This window comes from Phycodurus eques, chromosome 18, assembly GCF_024500275.1.
Source record: "Phycodurus eques isolate BA_2022a chromosome 18, UOR_Pequ_1.1, whole genome shotgun sequence".
Classification (NCBI taxonomy): domain Eukaryota; kingdom Metazoa; phylum Chordata; class Actinopteri; order Syngnathiformes; family Syngnathidae; genus Phycodurus; species Phycodurus eques.
The window spans coordinates 11,675,513-11,697,368 of NC_084542.1; the positions used below are offsets into that span (position 1 = coordinate 11,675,513).

At 40.4% G+C, this 21,856-nt stretch overlaps 2 protein-coding genes across 2 annotated transcripts; one reads left to right on the top strand and one right to left on the bottom strand.

The window, feature by feature from the left end:
* Nucleotides 1-348: 348 nt before the first annotated feature.
* Nucleotides 349-3,743, top strand: LOC133417408 (rho-related GTP-binding protein RhoB-like). Its single transcript, XM_061705159.1, has one exon. The coding sequence runs from the start codon at nucleotides 525-527 to the stop codon at nucleotides 1,131-1,133; it is 609 nt and encodes a 202-aa protein (XP_061561143.1). The 5' UTR covers nucleotides 349-524; the 3' UTR covers nucleotides 1,134-3,743.
* Nucleotides 3,744-5,278: 1,535 nt separating this feature from the next.
* On the bottom strand, nucleotides 5,279-20,721 carry LOC133417406 (apolipoprotein B-100-like). The gene is made up of 26 exons (XM_061705152.1): nucleotides 20,667-20,721; nucleotides 20,419-20,463; nucleotides 19,946-20,058; nucleotides 19,709-19,854; nucleotides 18,843-18,990; nucleotides 16,891-17,043; nucleotides 16,594-16,718; nucleotides 16,386-16,471; nucleotides 15,839-16,289; nucleotides 15,633-15,750; nucleotides 15,176-15,322; nucleotides 14,877-15,088; nucleotides 14,583-14,802; nucleotides 14,318-14,491; nucleotides 14,034-14,237; nucleotides 13,784-13,951; nucleotides 13,478-13,683; nucleotides 13,116-13,280; nucleotides 12,811-12,932; nucleotides 12,497-12,698; nucleotides 12,210-12,382; nucleotides 11,946-12,121; nucleotides 11,743-11,858; nucleotides 11,268-11,629; nucleotides 6,490-11,168; nucleotides 5,279-6,387 (listed from the first exon to the last, which is right to left on the bottom strand). Exons 1-26 carry the CDS (start codon nucleotides 20,719-20,721, stop codon nucleotides 5,290-5,292), a joined length of 9,864 nt encoding a protein of 3,287 aa, XP_061561136.1. The 3' UTR covers nucleotides 5,279-5,289.
* Between the last annotated feature and the right edge of the window lie 1,135 nt (nucleotides 20,722-21,856).

Sequence of the window (21,856 nt, forward strand, 5' to 3'; positions counted from 1 at the left end):
TTTGCATTCTTTTTGTTAAATTGATGTACGATTCTACTTGAGGATTCTGGACTCTTTGTGCCGGCTCGTTCGCGAACGACCCATCACTACTTCTCATTCATTTGAAAAAAAAAATAATAATAATAATTAAAAAAAAGAAAAAAGTCTACGTGTTCATAAACGTCCGTGTTGTACTCAACGGCCTACAAGACATATTATGTTGACCTTTGATGCGTTATCGCAGCACGTTGGGAGCTAAACATAAATAAAATGCAGTCATTCAGACGAGTCCTCCTCCTCCTCCCCCCCGATGGGGGAAAACCACAACCCGGCGAGCTCCAATCACCAGTTGCTTCACAAGCTGAAACTTCCCCTCCCTATTTCCGATTGGATTGCTATATTTAGGAAACCTCACTTTGCTTTATAAAGAGATCTTGCCGAGTTGTCACCCGCACGCTAAAAAGTGTTGCTGCCGGGACACAAAAGTCTGTACTTTTTATTTTATTTTTGTCGCCCCCATTTCTCGGTTCTTTGTGGACTTCGCCATGGGGAAGGAGACGCAAATGGCCGACATCCGCAAGAAGCTTGTGGTGGTGGGCGACGGCGCATGCGGGAAAACGTGTCTCCTGATCGTGTTCAGCAAAGACGAGTTCCCGGAGGTGTACGTCCCGACGGTGTTCGAAACGTACGTGGCGGACATCGAGGTGGACACCAAGCAGGTCCAGCTGGCCTTGTGGGACACCGCGGGCCAGGAGGACTACGACCGGCTACGCCCGCTCTCCTACCCGGACACGGACGTCATTTTGATGTGCTTCTCCGTGGATAGCCCGGACTCGCTGGAAAACATCCCGGAGAAGTGGGTGCCCGAGGTGAAACACTTCTGCCCCAACGTGCCGATCATTCTGGTGGCCAACAAGAAGGATCTCCGCAACGACGAGCACGTCAAGAACGAGCTGGGCCGGCTCAAGATGGAGCCGGTGAGGCCCGACGACGGCCGAGTCATCGCCGCGCGCATCGGCGCCCACGACTATCTGGAGTGCTCGGCCAAGACGAAGGAGGGCATCTGGGAGGTGTTCGAGACGGCGGCGAGGGCGGCCTTACAAAAACAAAAGTCCCAACGGCCGAATTTTCTCAAACGCTGCGTTTTGATGTGACTTGAAGGCACCGGGGACTCGCCTAGACGTGTTGTTGAAGGCCTGTTCGGGGACCGGCCCTCCCTGGCGCAGCCAGCCTAAAAATAAAAGAACATTCGTGGCTCCAAAGACGTTGTTCTGGGCACACACATGATGCGGGAGTGTTTTGGACCCAGTCTTGGCTCACATGAGCTGGACATCACTGGTGGAGGATTTAAAACACTACTTTTTTTTGCCTTTTAAAACTCACCACATGTAGCCTCGAAATCTCTGTATGATTCTGCCGGAAATCAAAAAATGAGTGATATAACAAAGCAGGTTTATTGTTATTGTTTTTGTTTTTGTTTTTACACACACAGAACTGGGTTTGATTGGTTGGAACGGTGGAACAAGTGGTTAGTACAGCCGGCTTACAATTCCGAGGTTGCGGGTTTGAATCCAGGTTCCGGCCTACCCGGGCAGAGTTCGCAAATGTTCTCCTCGTGCTTGCCAGTGGTTTCTCCGGTTACTCGCACATTTTAATTGAAGACTCAAAATTGTCCATAGGTGTGAATGGTTGTGTATATATCTGCCCTGTGATTGGCTGGCAACCAGTCCAGGGTGTATCCTTCTTACTCAAAATCAACTGGGTTAGGCTCCACCTGCAACTCAGAAGTTTGGTGACAAGCATTAGTAATGATACATTAGCTCATTAGCAGGCCACAACTACGATCGATCAGCTATATTATATCGGCAATTATGGAGGAACAAAAGGTGTGACGTGACAATTTCTTTCAGCAACTGTTTCACTGTCCAATTGCATTGTTTTCAACACGGAACACCACGTGAAGATTACTAGACTTGGGGCAAATCACTTAAACAGCATTTTCATTCCTTCAACCACAAACTGTGCATTTGTCTCTGTGGACTGATTGTGGCAGTTAACAAGCCAAGATATCTTTTGCTAATGGTAAAATTATGGAAAAATCACATTTTTAAAAAAAATCCTTTTTTTTTGTGTTGGATAGAGTCACCTGTTATTTTTCATTTCCGTTTGAAAATGTAGAGAGTGCCCTCTTCAACAGTCTGCATTTAAAGACTGCTCACAATTGAAAGTATTTGCTTGAAGACCACTGCCTGTCTGTTAAGGTTAAAGCCGGAAAGTTTGCACTTATTTATGTTCACTTGTTTTTAAATTAAGGAATTGTACAGTAGTGTTTTGCAAAGGCTTTAGTTTGAAATGATGCACTGTATAGTGTTCATTCGCGATGTGCATGAACTAAATTTCCTTGTCACTATTGGGGAAAATGAATGCGCAAGTCCCCCGATTAATTTTTACTTGGCCAGAAAGAGCTCTGCAATTGTTATAACTAGTTCACATTAAATGTTACAGTATGTAACAAATAGCATGGCATAGCTTCAAAGTCTATGTACAGTTTTTTTCTTAGTCCACATTGTACCACAGAAATGTAATACAGTATTGTGGATTCAGGACCAACAATGCAGTCCAGTGCAATTTTGCAATTATTAATTAAACTGGGGTACTTTTTTTGTTTTGTCATTCAGGTACTTTTTAAGCACCTTATTGTCATCACTGGTAACTAGTAACTAATTTCTTGTTTGTTGGGAGGCCACCAGTTAAGTGTTGACTAAATAGAAGAACATATTGTTAGAGCTGTCAATATTTAAATTTGGACCTGAACCAAATGCGTTTCTAAATCCTGCAATTTTGGTAGCACGGGACAGGATTTATTGGGTGTAAAAAGAGCTATGAGCGTGAGTAGTAGCTCGTTGAGCAAATTGCATTCGCTCAAATGAGACTAAGCCATTTGATGGCAGTGAAAATATGGAGTGAGGCATTGCACGCCGATTGCGCTGTTTTTATTTGGAACGCTCTAAAAGTTGTATGATGAATTAACTCATTCAACTGAGACATGCACATTACTGTATATTAATCCACTCGAGTGTCAGAGTAATGACTATGAATGTATTTCCTTTTTTGTGGACGAACAGTATAACACTTGTGATGCTTTTCAGTTGCTTTTTCTTGAGTATAATCATTTTGGCTCATCAGTCTCTACTCCAAAATGTTGTGTAACTCTGCCTTTACGAGACAATGGGGGTGCTTGTTTAAATGACACAGATTGGCGTCTTAACAGAGAACTGATGTGCTGGGAAGATTTTACATCTGATTTGATCTTAGATAGTGAATCTTAAATCACACTTGAGACTTGTTACTGCTGCTGGTAACAACTGTCTGTCAAAATGTTTTTTGAAAGGGTATCTTTTATAAAACATGATGTAAGAGTCACATTCCTGCCTGCCATGTGTTGCTGGGCTTTTTGCTGACTTCCAGGGTAGGAATGTATTGTGCTGCTGATTATTCCCACACTAGCTCCCCTCTTGTCTGGAATTGTCAGTTGATTTGAATTCATAAATATTACTCAGACGGTCTTGTTTTCATTTGTCCATTTCTACAATTATGCTGAAGAAAAGTGCTGAGTGTGCCAAACTAAACCATTTTATGTATATGAGCAATACATACTTATGCTGAATTCTCTAGTTTTTAATGGGGGATTGGGAGCATTTTATTTTTTGTAAGCAAACATGCATTTTTCTGATGAAATGAATAAAAAATATATTACCATCTAACTGGTCATTCGTTGGTCTAATTTTAATGTACCTTAAAGACTAACTGGTCTTACCAACACTGATAATGAATATATCGTCCATGTCTTGTTTTGCTTGCAAAGCAAGTTAACACACAATTAATGGTATTACCATCCATCCATCCATTTTCTGAGCCGCTTCTCCTCACTAGGGTCGCGAGCGTGCTGGAGCCTATCCCAGCTGTCATCGGGCAGGAGGCGAGGTACACCCTGAACTGGTTCCCAGCCAATCGCAGTAATGGTATTACATACATCTGAAATAATTATGCTCAAGAAATGTCCCCAACAGATTTATGTCACTTTTATTTATTTGTGTGGGGGACATGCTAAAATGCAGCAAGCCAATTTGTGCATTATTGTGCACTCTTAATCTAATGAACTACTGTATGAAGTAATTTATAATAAAAAAATGCACCATTCAAATTACATTTAATAAAATGAAATATGCTCACATAAATCACTTTTCTATAGGCTTTAGTATATTATGGTATAAATGACTTGCTGCCATGGCCAGACAACATGGGGAATACATTGGATTCAATGTGTGCTACTTTGGCCAACACCATTGGTGTATTTGAAATGTAAGGTGACAGCATGTCAATCAAATCATTAGAAAATGTTGGTAGCTTACATACCTATGGTACATATACACATAAAACAATCAATGGGAGAATGCCCAGTGGGTACAATTTGTGGTCGTCGATGACCAATTTGTTTCTCCACTAACAATAACATTGTGTTCATACCGGTACTTTAACGTCGATTTTAGTCACTGCTTAGTTTACTGCTTAGCCGCTTATTAATCGCCACTACCATTTACAGGCATTAGGCATTTTTAAACCAGAAACTGACAAAATTACTGTATTCTTTCCAATTGTTTGCCAGTTAGAGGGCATGTGTCACTAACTGCTTGGAGCCATATGTTGCTTTGCTATATTTAGACCTGACAATACACGTCTACTATGTGTATGGCAGGGATCGGTTTGAAAGTTTATCTCAAATAATTTCCTTAAAAAGGTTCAATTTACTATATAGTATTTTTCCCACTTTATACAAACAATTATAGGGGAGAAAAAGGCAGCAAGTACTCTTGAAAATATTACATAAAAACAGAATTAGTTGATGAGTATTTTTTGTTTCTTATACTACCCTGAAAATGTTGTTTGGGATCTTTCCCCCGAAAATCAAATGAATACATATTTTGTTGGTAGATTATTATAATTATGTCAAAAAGTACTTTTGCTAATACAGTTTTCAAACTGATACTGGCCAAAAGCATATACAGGACACAAGGTGTATGCAGTAAAAACTGTCTTTAATTAAGGAAACGGGTTTTAAATAGTGCAATACGACATACAAATGAGGCACAATAGACAGCGGATGTGAAATGAACAAAATGTATAACATGAAAAACAGAATAGACCAGCATCATGGATACAGATCACATTTAGTGTCCGGTTTTGTATCTCATTCTTAGAATGGTCTGTCTGTTACAAAGATTGTAGTTTTGGTGTCGTTATCCATGGAAGTTAGTTGAACTGGTGAAGAAAGGGAAAAGGAATATCCACCTCCATCTGTCTGTCACCAACTCTTACGAAAGGTTCAACAGTTTTACTTTTTTCCTTTAGGATTCTAATGATATTGTGATGGAAAGCATTTGCACGTTTCAGCATCAAGTCAATTGAGTACTGGATGTCTGATTGGAGTTGTTCAGTGGAGATGTTGGCCAGAATGTTCTGGAGGTTTGTTGTCATAGTTTTAAGGTATTCGCTAATTATGTGGTGGACCTTCTCAATCTGCTTAACAACACTAGTAAAGACATGGGAGTCAATGGCTTCCTGGTACATGTCGGTGACAAGGGCGGGGAGCTTCGCTACATCTTGTGATCTTAAAATTTCGAGGAGCCTCTTATTTAATGCAGAAAGATCCCTGAGAATATCTTCAATTGTGTTTCCTCCCACATGTCTCACTGTGGCACTCACTTGGTCCTGGACTATCCTCAGAGCTCTAAAAGAGTCATTTAGAATGTCTCTTCCACTGACAATCAGGCTAGAACCCGGAATTTTAAATTCAATGGCTTCAAAGGACTCAACGGCTGCTTTCACCGTGAAAAATAAAAACTTTGAGACATTCTGAATCACCTTGTCATATACTTCAGCAACAAAGGTACTGCATTTCTGATAGACCTCAAGACCCGACAGCCTTTGTGCATAGCCTGGGATTAGAAACTTGGTCTCTCTCAGGAATTTAACTGCAGCGTCAAGAAAAGTCTCAACCTTTTTTTGGTATTTTCTAACGATAATATTGGTCTGAACTTTGACAGATGTCAGCATATCGGAGGGATTAACTGCTGCAAAGTTGTCAACAGCCCTATTCAACATCACTGTACCCTGGTTCCTAGCCTGCTGGAAAGAACCCTCAAGGCTTCGTGCATATCTGCTAATTTTATCATAAGTCATGATAGCAGGAGTGGTGACTGTTTGGACTACCACAGGTGCATTCTTCTTCAGTCCCAGCATCATCTCATATGGCATCTCCATGTTCCAGGAAGTCTGAATATTCAGCTTTTCAGAGTTCATCACAGACATTTTCAGGGCCAAGATATCAATGTCCGTTTGTGGTTCAGTCTGCAGAATAGCACATTGTTACAAAATGTACGAATATATTATTTTCTCTCATGTTTCAATAAAAATGTATCACCAAAAAAAAAAAAAAAAGTTAGTACTTACAGGGTAGCGACCATAGAGTCTTGCTCTCACTTGTGCTGGACGCTTGGTCTGCATTTGAATTCCAACGTGACCAGCAGATGTGGTGGACAGAGAGAAGACAAGACTGTTTCCAGTAATCTCCTGGTGGACTTCCATGGTCTCACAAGGCAGATTGACCTTGACTGAATTGCTGATGGAGGCGTCAAACTTTTCACAATTTAAGATGATGGTGCTGCCATGGTCTCCTTCCAACATTGTATTTTTTACAGCAAGGAGAGAGGCCATCTTGAATCCGCCAAACATGTTAACATTGGTGTTTCCCTGAATTTGTCCTGTCAGAAACTCAAATTGTGATGATGAGGATGCATCAAGTTTGATGATGAAGCTGTCTTGGTTGAGAATGCTGGCATTGCTTTTGAGAGTGATCATTGGTGCTTTCATGGAGAACTCAAAGGTCAGATCACCCATCATGGGAATCTTTATGCTCTGAATTTTGGGCAGAGTGATTCTAGGAAGGGTAAACTTGCTGATAGCTGATGGAACATGCAGAGCTGGCATTGTGACAAGACTGGTATCTGGGAGGGGAATGGTGAATGTTGACATCTCAACATTGATCACTGGTACTCTGTATGCAGGAATCGTAAGTGTTTTAGGTAATTCAATATTATATTTTTCATACTTTCCCTGTGCATTGGCATAGGTTGAAGCCAGAATATCAGCAGCCTTATCTTTGCCCATGAGCACTTTCTTGTGTAGATTCTTGATGTTGGTGTTAATGACATTGATGACGGGATCTGCATTTATGTTTATGGTGAACATCTCTGGGTTCTTCATGTATTTAATCTTGGAGCTCATGTCAAAGGTCTGCTGTGTCGTACTGAGGAGATAACCCAGACCAGCATCTTCCCACAGTGAGAAATCCTCCACTTTTGGTGTCCTCATTCCATAATATGGCACTGTTATTTCAGGAATAGTGATTGGTTGCCTCAAGAGATCAAGATTTGCCTCTCCATTAATCTGAGTAATAATATTAATTTCCCTTTCACCATTATCCATTTTGAAGTAATGGGAATATTTGTATTGGTTGACTCTGGTCATTCCAGTCCAGCTGGCCTGCTGCACTTCAGGGTTCAGTGTAAGAAAGATGTCATTATCGAACTCCATCTTTCCAGACAGCTTGAATGGAAGGAAAAGCTTGGAATTTCCCTTATTCTTGCTCTCTAAAGTGAGCTCAGTAGGTGTGATCAAGGCAAGGGCGGAGCTTGAAAGAGTTCCCTCAATCAGTTGTGCATTATGAGAGGCAGTGAGATCAATTTTCATGTCTTCAACCCTAGCCTGGAACTTTATGTCTAAAACACTCCCCTTCATCACAGGTGTTTCTGTCTCAACTTTAGCATCTACAATTGCATGGCGGAAAATGCAGATATCAGCAACCACATTCTGATTGGTTTTAAAGCCTATGCAGCTTGTTGCACCAATGAAAGTCACTTTGGCTGTGTGTAGATCCATGACTAAGTCCATGTTACTGTTGTGAGTTGCCTCATCTGAGAAATCCCGAATTGCATATTTTGCATTAGCCAGAGTGTTCATTTTCAGATGTGCAGAGCCTGCTTCCAGTGCAAGATTAGTCTTTTGCGTTGATGACACGTGAGTGAAGATGTTGAGAGGTGGCATGTTGAGGTCATGATTATAGTCCGTATCTACACTTGTAGAGAGTCCATCTTCCATGGCAAAGAACACATTGTTGACGAGATCTGCAGAATACAATTTGGTGGATATCTTTGCAGTAGTTTCAGCAGAACCTTGACCTGACAGGCCATAGATAGTCATTGTTCCCTTGTGGTCGAGTTTAAAAGATGACTGATCAATCTTAATATACTCAGAAATTGCCAGACGGCTCATCTTGGGCACAGCCAAATGTGCATTGGCATCTATAGTAAACTGGAGGACCGTCAAAGTAGATGTGGCCTGAGAATTAAGGTTCAGTTTGAACTCTGGTGTGACTGATGTAGCTGTGGTGTTTTCCAGATCTGCTGTCGTCCTGAGTTTGTAATGTGGCGAGTTGATTTTAAACTCTCCGTAGAGTTTTCCAAAACAGGGAATCTTGCTCATATCTGTTACTTTTTCTTTCAGCTCCAGTGTTAATTTGTCATAATCGAAGGATTGTATTTTCTGTACCATTCTCATAACATAATCCCTCATGTCCTCAATCAGCTGTTTGAAGTCAAAAGAGTATAGCTCATTTACAAGATCCTCAATAGGTACCATAACCTTTTTAATCAAAGGCTGGATGTCAATTGACCTAAGAAGGGCAAATACAGACTTAATCTTTTCCCTCACTTGATACTGCTTCATAATTTTGACAACCTCATCCATCACTGCTCCGATCATCTTGTCAACCTCATACTTGGACAGAATTTCCTCCATTTTTTCATAAATTACATTGAATCTATTAGAGATGTTATATTTCTGTATCCAAGCCATGATAGCACCCTTGACTGATTTCAGCACATTGATTACTTTTTCTGTTGGCAACTTGGCTGTCAGGTTGGTCAAGACATTTTCAAAGGAGTTGACATATTTTTTTACATTTTGGGCAATGAGGCTTAAGTCAAAGTTGTCAATGACCTCCTTCAGTTCAGATACTTTGTTCTGAATCGTGGTACCGATCTCATACTCGGTGTTAATGTCTTTCAGCAATTCAATGCCATTGTCGGTCAACCTCATTACTGTATTTTTTACAACTTCAATAATTGCAGGAATGTGCTCGGTGAAAGGGATCTGGATGAAATGGCTATCAGTGTTCTTGTCATACTTCACAAATCCAGACATACTGTAGTCTTGAATGGTTTCACTAAAGAGGTTTGTGGTGACTGCTCCTCTCATGTCAATAGCCATTCTCTCTGCATTGTTGTAGGCCCCCAATTCCTGATCAAAAGTGTGGTCATTTACCTTAGATTTAACTGTCAGGTGAACGCTTTGTTCTTTAAGACTCATGGTGCTGCTGAGCTTGTTGTCCACATTGGTCTTGATTGTGGGTCTGCCTTTAATCTCATGAGTGGTTGAAGCTCTGTATTCAAACGAATGCGTGAAGAGGAGGGGTTCTGCTTTCAGGAGGAATTTGCTATATAGTTCCCCACTCTGCTGTCCATACAAAGATACTCCACCATTTGAGTTTAACAAGGCATCAACGGTAAGGGAGAAGGGTTCAGCAACAGCATTGATCTTACTGTCAAAACGAAGAGACTGAGATTTGTAATCAGCAACGTTGTTAAATTTCACAGTTAGACCAGCAACCTCCATATCTGTGGCATGTGTTATCTGAGATCCCAGGATGTTACCGTTGGTGTTGCACTTTGTAGACAGGATCATGTTCATGAACTTCACTTCATAACTGTGCTTGAGTTCATCTTCTGACAAGTCTCCCCTCACTGTTCCGGTCAGCTCCATGTTGTAGGGTTGTGCCTTGAACTGGGCATCATTATTAAAGTTTATCTCCATGATCTTCAGATTATTTTTGATCATGGCTGAAGCTGTAAAACGCTCCATGGTAACTGTGATGTCATGCATGTAGGAGTTTCTTGTGTTAAGGAAGCTGTCAGTCTTGGTGTGGAGGGTCAAAGATCTTGGTGTAAGAGAAAGGGAATTAGAATTATCGGTCCGCATTTCATTGAAAGATCCAACTATGTTGTTGGATAAGATCAAACCATCTTCACTTATTCTGAAGTTCATTGTGTTTCTTGTGTTGATGGCCAAGATGTCACCGTTAAAAACACCATTTAGGTAGGCTTCAGAGTTTGCAATCTTTCCTTCAACATTAAAATAAACTTTGTTCTCTTTAGTGCCTCCCTTTGTGGTGAGAGACATGGTGGCACCATTAGCATCAAGTCCACTGTGGAAAATATTCTCAAAGGTCACTGGCCTGTGCTGAGCAGTTGTGGTACAGCTGGTGGTCAGGCCATTGGCGTTCAAGGCCAAGGTTGCCTTGTGAGAGGCAAGGCTCGAAAAGATGTTAATAGAGGCATCAGCATTGAGCTCCAAGCCAGAAGGATTCAGGGAACCAGTTAGCAAAGAGTAGGCACGGTTCACTGTATCTTCAGCTGTATTTCCTATACGGAGGCTGGTTTGATCTTCAGAGGCTGAGAACTCAACTTGGCTCTGAAGCATTCTCTGACCAGTTTTGGTCACAGAGTTAGAGAGAATGCTAAGCTTGACATCCTTGTAGTTAAGGTTAATTTTTGTCGAGTGCTTGATGGGGTCACTGTTGATGTTAGTGTTAGACTCAATCATAAGATTCTCATTTGCATATACAGACTTGATCTTATTTGTAACCTTCAGAATTTCAGAGTTTGCTCTCAGTGTGCTCTCCAATCTGACTTCTTTCTTTGCATGGTCAGCTGAGAAGGTGTTGAGATAAGTGGTACTAGCAGTTAAAGATCCAATGGTGACACTTCCATCAGCATTGATGTCTCCCAATAGCTTGGCTGAATCAAGAGTGAAGTGCTTGGTAATCTCCAGAGAGGTCTGCAAACCCAGGGGGGCAGCAGCATGGATGTTGTATTTTCCTGATGATGTTACATTGTCTGAGACAGCAATAGTCTCCTCCATGTTAACCCTTGTACTCACAAACTCGTGCACCAAGGAACCATTCAGGGTGAATTTCAGTGTTTTCTCAGCTGTATCAGTAACTTCTGTAGCTCCTTTAAACACAAAAACAGTGACATTTTAACACTATGCCATTGTTAAATTGATCTTCATAAATTTTTTAAATGTCTGGTTAAAGTAATAAATCAAATTACCTTCAGTCGTGAAAGACAGAAGTTTGATGGGACTGGTAGCCTGAACCTTGAATTTGGCCAAATAGTTTGGAGTGTCCACAGTATTGTTGCCTGCTGACACAGTTGTCTCCCAGTTGTAATAGTTGCTGTTCACCTTGGCAGACACTTCCACCATTCCAATAAGGGGCAGGTTGATCTCTTGCTCAGAGGGGATGGTAAATTTGGGAATTTCCATCTGCTGTGGTGCAAGCTCCACACCCAGCAGTGGCATGGTGATTATGTTAGGGAAGATGAACAATTCCTCAGAGGATTTCCCTCCAAGTGGCAGGGGGATACTGATGGTCAGATAGTCCTTGTTGAACTGGTAGCGGAATTTGCTTTCCCTAATGATTAGATGAAAATAGATACCAAATATTACTTTTAGTTTTACGTAAGCTTCTTTTACGTGTTAACATTTATAGCCAATTCTTACAATCAGTAAGGAGTTTTTTCTTACATGTTCATAAATAGGTTCTCAGGCATGGAGGGCATTTCCACCTTTGCAATATTGTTCTTCAGAGTCTCCACATAGGGGACATCAGCTGAGATCTTGTTCATCCAGATGTTGCTGGCCTTAAGAGAAAACACATGTTTTTTGTTGTTGTTTTGTTTACAGTTGAACGTGAATTAAGTCAAAGTCTTCGGTATAAGTAAACTCACCTCAAATGCTTTGTTGACAATATGACGCAGTTTCATGTCAGTGTTACCAACCCGATGATCCATGGCATCCTCAGCAAACTGCCTAACCCAGGACCTGAGGGCTCCAGTATAAGGTACCAGGACTTTGGTCTCAGCGTTCATGTTTGACATCAGCTTAACCTCTGCCTGATCTATGCCTGAAATACGGAATATTGTATCTTTTAGCTTCTGTAGGGAACACACATATTCAATGTTGGTTTTGTGTATGTGATTTTCAAGACATACCATATTTGAATGTGACTGACTGAATCGAGGATGTCTCTGGGAGCTTCATATCACTTTTGATCTCAAAAATTAATTCTTCAGCTTTACTCATGGTGGCAGAGATGGTAGCATCTGTCTTCAGAGCGGGGACCACCAACTGAATCTGCAGCATGCCATCAGTCATGGCCTGAATGCTAAAAAATGAATTTAAAATTGAAAATTAGAGCATGCATAAAAAAAGAGAAGGTACCTGTTAATTGGAGCCTTGGGCCTTGTCAGGGTTCTGACTTTCTGGTTTGTTTACTTACTGGGCGCGACCAGTCAAAGTGAGCTGTGGCACATTCTTGTTGGAAAGCTCAAGGGTGAGGGCTTTGCCTTTGGCGCTGCTATCAGTCAAGCCAACCTTGATTCCAGCTTCGACATCAAAGTCAGGTATCTGGATTTGGCTGGTGAAGACATTCCTGTTCCTGTTGTATTTCATGGTGGCGGAAGCTTCTGCAGCCTGACCACCTGCGTTGTTGGAAACAAATCTAACGTCACGTGTGATGCTGAGAGAAGTGTTAACTATTCTCAGAATAAAAGAGGTTGATAGGTATCGTCTTCCTAAATGTGGCACTTATACCTTCAGTTTTCAGAGTAATCTTTAGGGAATCCACCTTCTGGCGGCCATCATTTCCTTCATTGAGGAGTGTGTATGCAATAGTAGCTGTGTATGAGACCTTGGGCTCGATGTCAATTCCAAACCTGAGATGCAGAGGACAAACCTTTAGCTAGTTTTTTTGAAAAAGTAACAAAAGGCTTCAGTCAAAAATTTAAATAATCATCATAAATATGCTATAATTCTTTAAAGATAACTGTCAAAATGTCAAATTGATATGCATTAAATGATCCTTAATACATTATTTCATTCCATATTTTTCAACTTACATTGTCTCTCCGGCCAGAGGGAAGTAAACATCACTTTTACTGCGTACATCAACTTGAAGTTTTTTTGTGCAATACTTGATTCCATAGAGAGAGTCACAGTTCACATTACCCATATTGTGTGGGATTATGGCAGCCTTGCCATCACCAACAATCATCACTCTATTGCTATGTAAAACAGATAACAGAAATAGTTTTTAAAAAGTTACCATTTTATGATTTCATATGATAAACAGCTACAATGAACTAATATTAATTATTGCTGAAGATGGAAAATGCATTGCTACTGTATGCACTCTAATGGCCTATTTGGTAAAGACAAAATACAAACCCAAACTACTTTTTCTGATAATTTATTTTTTTACCTGATTCTCAAAAGCTTTGCAGGGGCTTGTGCAGCCGGAATCGAAAGCTTGACCTGGTTTGACTCCATGGTTAGCTTAGCATTGAGTGCACTCTCGTGGTACAAGCTGGTGTGCATCTCGACAGTAGAGACAACAAATTCGGGGACATGGACGCCCATTTGGGTCACAAACTCAACGCCAACAGACGGCATGAACAACAGTTCATTCTGTGTTGAACCAAACAGATTGTATGAATAGAAACGTGATACAGACCATCACAATAAATTATAATTGGCTATTGATGAGAAAAGATAAGAGAAAATGTACCATGTTTGGGGAAATGCGAAGTCCTCCCTTAGCTCCGGGAGTAAAGGTGCCTGACAGAGAAAAGGTCAGAGGCAACCCAGAGGCAGTTGGAAGGACAAATTTGTTGTCCATGAACATGTAATGGATAAAGATCTCATTGTCTGTGCCGGACATCAGTTTAGACACCACCTAAAAAAAAAAAAAAATAATCAGTTTAAATGTACTCATGCTGTGCTTTATAAATATCATGAAATTAGAAAATATGGAATACCTGGGCAGGGAGGATCTTAAGGAAAATCTCTGCATACATTTTAGCATTATCAGCAATAAACTTCAAATCGCTGGCCTTGATGTAGCCAAGCTCTGTTCCCATAATCTTAAGGTAGGCCATGGCCTCTGGAGATTCTTGATCCTGCAAATCCTTTACCAGCTTGTTGAAATTGCGGACAATTTCTCTCATAAGATCTTCAGGTACCTTGGGAAAACATTTGTTTGGATTCTTTTAATGGTGACATTAACTCATACTGAAAAGGGTAAGGATTGAACCCAAAATACCTTCTGTCCTTCTGATTTCAAGGGAGCAACCCACTTCTCCAGAACCTCCATCATCTTGAGTGGCATCTTATTCTCCGCCCAGTACAGAGTCTTGGACAATGTGTCTGGGAAGAAGCCATTCTTTCCAAACAAAGCCTCAATAGAGGGTTCTGAGCCTTTTCCTTCGATTCCAAGCTATCCGCAGCACAAACAAGATTCAGAAATAGCGAACAGGTTACAATTTATCTGCCAATATTTCTATATTATGAACTTCAGTGTTACACACCTCCCACATGTCCATATTGTAGCCAAACACTTTCAGGGTAGATTCTAACATGACTTCTCTGGGCAGCTGGTTGCTAGGGTCAAAGATAACGTTGCCCTGAATACTGGCCTGCATGCTTTCATGTGCCATACCCAATTTGTAGTTGCGAGACTTTGTTGTATAGTCATTGTGTGTGCCCACATCAATGTCCTGGAGACCGTCCATTATCTTCCTCCCAAGTCTGAAGTAAAAAACAACAACAACTTTATTTGTATATGGTTTCATAATTCAGGATGTGTACTTGCGCCAAATTACTTTTGGGTCTCAGGATCAGTGGAGGAGATGATGTTGTAGACATGGGAGGTCACAAAAGATTTGACCTGCTCATTCTGCTCCTGTTTCAGGATCTTCTTCACCATGTCAATGTCAGTATTTATAGGATTTCTCATCAGAATCAGGTAGGCTGCAAGGCGTTTCTGCACAGCACCTTTTGGATACTGACTCACCCTCTGGAGGTTTGAGCGAACCTGCATAGCAAATTAAAGTTTAATACACTTGTGGAAAGGATTCCCTATAAAACTGAAAGAATGTTTGTTCAGACAGGTTTTAGTTACCTCATCTGTCAAAGACATTCGTCTGAAAGCCTGGATGGCAGCAAGCTGAACAGAGAGTGTGGTTGCAGGCTGTCTCATGCATTTCAGCAGGGTGTTCTTGATAGCAGGGTCAGCATCTTCTATCACATCTCCAATGTTACCAACAACCTAGATTAAAGCGTAAAAACGTGTTACATTTTGAATAAAAGTAAGCAAAAGTAGAATAAATACAGAGTTGATCTCTCCTTTTTAGCTACATTGTATCAATTTCCACTTATCTCGGAATAATGTTTAAATGATTTCTTAATTTGTCTCTGAAAATGTTTGTCAATATATCCAGAAGCATATTTATGTGGTCAGAGACACAAAACTCACAAAACTGGAATCATAGAATTCTAATTCAGTGGCACAAGCCTAACCTCTATTTGATAATAGAGGTTAGGCTACAAAATACAATAAATACAATTTAATTACCAACCCTCAATGTCAGGAAGGTCAGATCTTTCTCCCCGGAACAATCTGGGCCCAGAAGGGAAGTCATGAAGTTAGAAACAGCAGTAATCTCTGGAGTGACTTTCCCCTCAGCCCGGTACAGCCTAGCGACAAAGTTTGATATTACATTCTTTACACGAGAAATCACCCACTTCTACAACATAACTTGCATCATGACTGATGTTTACTTACCTCCTGACTACATTACTCAAGGCATACATGATGGGCTTGCTCTTCCTGTTCTGAGCCATGGCCAGCATATCCTTGACCATTAGGCGTGAAGGGTTAGGCAGCAGTGCCAGGGCGTAAACGGCCGCCTCGACTTCAACAGCAGACTTGTCTAAGGTCCCGAGAACCCTCAGCATGGCGCTGGTGCACTCTGGTGTACCGCACTGTACCAGAGCTTGCATGGCCAGGGAGTCCGACATATCAATCATCTCAATTGCAGCAGCCTGCAGGACGTCAGCCTTCAGGCCACGCAGCTCAGACACCAGTTTGTGGAAGAGGGAGGCACGCTGCTCCCCATCGCTGGTCTGGGACAGGGTCTTCAGCTGCTCCATTGTGGTAATGGCAGCATCTTGAGTTTGCACAGGGGACTTGTCATCAACAAGTTCAATTGGCAAGAAACGGGGGAGGGCCTCATCTGTTAAAACAAGAATTGCCACAAACCATTACACTGCATCCAGAAATGAACATTATTGGATAGATTCAAGCAAATTCTAAAAGCAGAAACACTCACTATGATCAAAGACTCTGTCATTAATCTTGGCGGTCTCTCTCAGAGTCACAGTCTGCTTCACCAGAGTGGAAATTCCGTACTCGTTCCTTTCTCGGACACACAGTTACAGCAAATGAATAACAATGGGGAAAGCAGTAGTAAGATTGAAAGTGACAATGTGAGTTTTTTTTAAATGTAACTTTTGCATATGATTATTTTGTTCACTCACTTGTGGGAGAGGGGCAGGAAGATATGCCTCTCTGTGCAGGTTCCACTGGTCATGTGTTTCTTCTGGTTGTCAAACTTGTAGTTGCAAGTCTGGTGGCTGCTAATCAGTTTGGACAAAGGATAGTGCTGAAAGTGGAGAGACATGAGCAAACATTCAGATGCAGTACTGTAATATGTTCCATTAGCCCGAGTGGGTGAGTCAAAATGCTTTTACTAATTACAGTACATGCAGTTTTGAAGGAATGAGACACAGTTGTGGCTTTATTAAGTGATAAGGAAGGTAGCTTGAGGCCTTTACCATTCCTGAGATGAGAGCCAGGGGACTGGTAGCCTGTTTGTGAGCGCTGAAGCTGTCACATCTGGAAAGATCCCTGCTGATAGTTACGTCGGTAGCGATGTCTCCTCTGGCATTGACTGTGAAGTCGGTGGCGCAGACACCGTACACGGTGGGCTGGAAAGTAATTCATATTTAGGACTAGGGGACTGGAATGTGTCAGTGGCGTCCACACAGCATTATATCAGATGGTCTTTCTGTTTCTTTTTCTTCGTTGAGCTTTGTTTTTAACAATGCTCTACTAATAAATATGGAGAAAATCAGGTCGTGTGTGAATATCAGTATTTTCATATACCTCTACTGGTAAATGTAACAGTCTACGAAAAAATGAAATGCTAATAGTTGTTATGCGAACGTACAGTAAGATAGTACCTTGGATTTAACTTGGTGCTCTGTTGTCAGGTATTTTTGTGAAAGACAATACTGTAGCTCCAATACTAACATGCTAACAGTTGTTGTTAGAATATTTAGCAGGATAACACCCTCAGTGGAGAAAGAGCTGAGGTAAATGGATAAGGATTTTGCATTTTCCCCTGTGCTTGCATACTATTTCTAATGAGAATTTATACAATGCTAACATGCTAAGTTTGTTATGCTAACATGTAGCAAGATAGCAACCCGAGTACAGAATGCGCTAAGTTATAAGGTATTTAGTTTATGCTTAATGGATAATACATTGCAAAGCCTGAGTCTGAATAATAAGTCAGTTGGGAGGGGGGCTATGTCATGTGACAGATGGCAACTGTATGGCTCACTGACAGTATAACTTGCCATTTTCTAGGCTGAAAGTGAAATTAAGGGATTTTTAGTGGGTTTTTCAGTTGTTTTCTTTTGGTGTACAAAATCACCAAATTTCAGGCTACAGGAGATAATTGTGTGGCTAGGGTGATGAGTTCATTGGAGAATTTGTGATAGGGTTTTCTGCTGGCTCACACTCTAAAATCCAGTAAATTCCATCCCACTCTTATAAAACAGCGATTTTTGCTGAATTTGCTCTCCCTGTTTCAATCGACACAGAAGCACAAGTTTACATTTTAAGAAAAAAAAAGAGTGACGGCAAGATAAAGATTAGAAGCGTGTCAAGAAAATGAGGTGGAAAAATGCGTCTGTTGGTTACCATATGCCAGAGCATCATTCCTCATTTTGTACGGCAGTGCAGTACAGTTTTTGGGGAATTGCATTGCAATTGTAACACAGAATAATAAAAAAAAAAAGAAGTTCCAATACTAGTGTGGATGAGACACATATTTTCATACCTCACGTTAAACAGTGTGGACCGCATTTTGTCTGGGAAAAAAAAATGCCAAAACAAAACGGCAGAAGTACGAAAGAATAAGATATTAGTTAAGATATTAAGATGGGCTAATTAGTTGCAGCAGTGTTTGCTCTGGAGCAGGCCCATATTTACAAAAGAGTTATATATTTAGTTTTTCCCCTTCCATTGTTCCTTCGTCGTGATTCAGTTTGGATTTGTGTTGACCTACGTTTGCTGTACCAGCTATTTGGTGACTGATTTTTGTTGTCTGTGTGATTCAAAATATTACATGGACTATACAATGGAAGCCAATCCAAAGTTAGTTTTAATATCTGAAAGGGTAAACATGTTTTCTGTTTTGCAGCAATCTAGTTGAATCAGATTGTCAAATGAATATGACAGATTAAAGCCAATTATATGAGTAGGTGATGCCATGGGCGAGATAAAGTTATCTAGGACTTTGACCGGCTTGGTGATGTGGGAACACAAAGTGGACCATGTGCATATATCAACTATGACTGTTCAAGATTATCTAGTCATTGTGCAACGTGTTTGCCATTGCATGACCCGTCACCACAAACAGAAACAAGCTCTGCTTTGATTGATTGATTTAAAAAAAAAAAAAAAAGAAGACCGCTAAGCCACAAACAGGCTCTCTCACCATTTTGTTGTTCCTCTCTTCTTCCATGACGGGAACAAGGAGGGACGACAAGATTCCTCTCTTGATGTTCAAGATGTTGACTGGCTCATCCTCCTCGGGGAAGAGTTTCACATCAGTGTGCCGCTCAACTGTGACCTTCAGTGGGTTCCTGATGATATGGACGAATCGTCACTTACGACCTGATTCTACTTTTCTTCTTATATACACATTAATAATAATAATAATACATTTATTCTTTAAAATAATGTTTATAAAGTGCTCTGACAGAACAGAAAAGCATACGGTTCATAAAACCGAATTAGACAAAATAACATGCATAAATACCCAAACAATCATATATATATATACATATATATAACAACTATCGTACAAGCTATCATTTCAAATAGATTGAGGAACGTAGACCAGAAGTCACGATGTGGGTTTGTAAAAAAAAAAATAAAGAGGTAGAAGATGACATCTCATAAAAGTGAGATTCTGTAAAAGTGAGTTTTAAGAAGTGATTTGAAAAATGTCACCAATTTTGCATGTGTTATCTCCTGGGGCGTGTTTTTCCAAAGCCAAGGTGCCCTGATGGACGATGCTCTATCACCTTTAGTTTTAAGCCTCAGGTTTGGAACAACCAGAATGCCATCATTTGAGGATCTCAGGCTGCTGGCGAGCTCATAAGGGATTACAAATTTTGTTATGCAGCTCAGAGTCAGACCCATACGTACTTTAAAAGTTACCTGTAAAGTTTAAAAATCAATTCTAAAAATAACTACAAGCCAATGTAATGGTGCTAAAATTAAGTTGCTGTAATGCTACCTGGATAAAATAGCCTCTGTTTTTAAAAGTTAGTTTTAAAGACAGGCAAATAGACTTACTTGGCCATGGCGGCTTTGAAAGCCTGAGCTCCAGCAGCGGGGTGATACAGCGCCTTCCCGTCATCATCCACAGCAAAGATCTCGCTCAGAGAGCATTCTGTGGTGCGCAGGATGAAGCTGCAGGTCTGTGGCACTTCAAGATCAACCTGGCAGTAGATGAACAACTGTTTAGTAAAGCTTTGCGTTCCTGACAGTCAGGACGGGGTAAGGACGATCGGTTCAGGTCGCGAGACGCACTTGACAGGAGACTTTGGGGCCGCTCTTGTTGACATTGGCTCCGGGAACGCCATTGAAGGTCAAAGCCTCATAGTCGTACAAAAAGCGCCTGAAGTTCCTGAACCTTTTAGCCACTGAAATGTGTTGTAAACATCAGTTAGAGTTGAGCCACATTGAGTTTTTATGCACTAAATCACAGCAACGCATGAGATCCGATACAAGATCTGTATCAACATTTTTCCTACATCACAGTGAGAGGTGAGTACAAGAATTTGGAAATATCAGAAAGAGCTCTCAGTATGATGCACTGAACACTCCAGCCTAAAAAACAAACACATTTTCCCCAATCTATAACCTTAACTGTGTCAGTCAAACAACACTTAGCCCTAGTTTTGACGTGGGGTTGACAAAGAATTCAATGCGTTTACAAAGCATGTGCCTTACTGTCATTTCTAAAAAAAGAGGCAATTATTGAGAATAAATGGGAAACTTACAAAAGCATGTTGGAGATTGTTCAGCCACACTTCCTACATCTTGCTCTGGAAAGAATAGCAAAATAATAATAATAATAATTTGGGATTTATTCAGTGGAGAATGACAATACAATCTGCACAGCAAATAAATATGCTAGTATATATATAGAACATACAGTATGTCAAGAATAATGAAGAGTAAGTATTCCAAAAATGTATACTCTTGTCTTTCTTTGCATTCAAATGTTTTCATAGTTAATAGTACTTACGGGCTAGGGTGCATGTGCCCAGCAATAGCAGAAGGTAGATCCTGCTACGTCCCATATTGGGCTCAGCACCTGGAAATCCTTGTGGTAAAAAGAGTCCCCCTCCTTCAGTGAAGACCAATCCTAATGGTTTGATATGATGGCTTTTATAGTTCTGCCGTCTTACTGACGTGATTAGCGGGACTTGCAAATGTGTTGCCCTGGTTCCAAAGTCTGAGCAGTCCTTGTGGCAGGCCAAAGGTAAAATATTTCACAAACTAAGGCATGATGTCAGCACTGGGTGGGGGTGTTTGCTGTGATAATGCTGAATATTCTGATTTGGTACTTTAGGAGACCGTAGACAGATTTTTCACACTAATAAAAGGTTACTGAAGTAAAGTAGCAATTCTTTTTCCCCTCAAATTATTGTGATAGTTCTATAGCTTCTTAAAATGGATTGCCATGTCAGGAAACAAGAGTTATTCACTACTGAGTCACATCTAGAACCTTTAAAACAGAAAACCTTTGCACTTTTGGTTTAACGATATAAATCATATTGACTGAGAAAGAAATGACTCACCCGCCGCTTATGTTAGTGAGTGTACGACAACATAATATATTAAGTTATAATTTTTTAAAATTTGAATTGCATTGAATACTGTATTTTGAACATGGGTGATAAATAAATAAATCAAGCTAAATTGTACATATTCGAAAAGGAGTAGGAAGAAGTAAAAACCTCTCTCTACTTTGTTATGATACTATTACATCAGCTTTTAGACGTGATCAACTTTTATTTCTGATTTCCACACTCTGCAACATAGAATAACTAATAAATATTTCTATAAAGTGTATATATTTTTAAGGCATATCATTTCATGTTCTGGTTTATTTTTAATTCATTTAACTTTTGAAGGCTTGGATGGGCCCCACTTTTTTGTCAGTTCTTCAGATCCTCCTGAGGCCAAACTAAATTTATGAAAACAATATGATTGAACCATTAGAGGTGCATCTCTATCAAGCAATGAAAATATGAACACATTTATTTCTGTATTTCAATTAAATAAATTGAAAGTCATGGATTAACAACACACAGAGTAAAATGTTTCATGATTTTACTTCTTTTATATAATTTTGATCATAGCTTACTGCTAATGAAAACCCAAAATAAAAATGGCAAGAAATTAGAATTTAAAATAAGAAACAATAAAAAT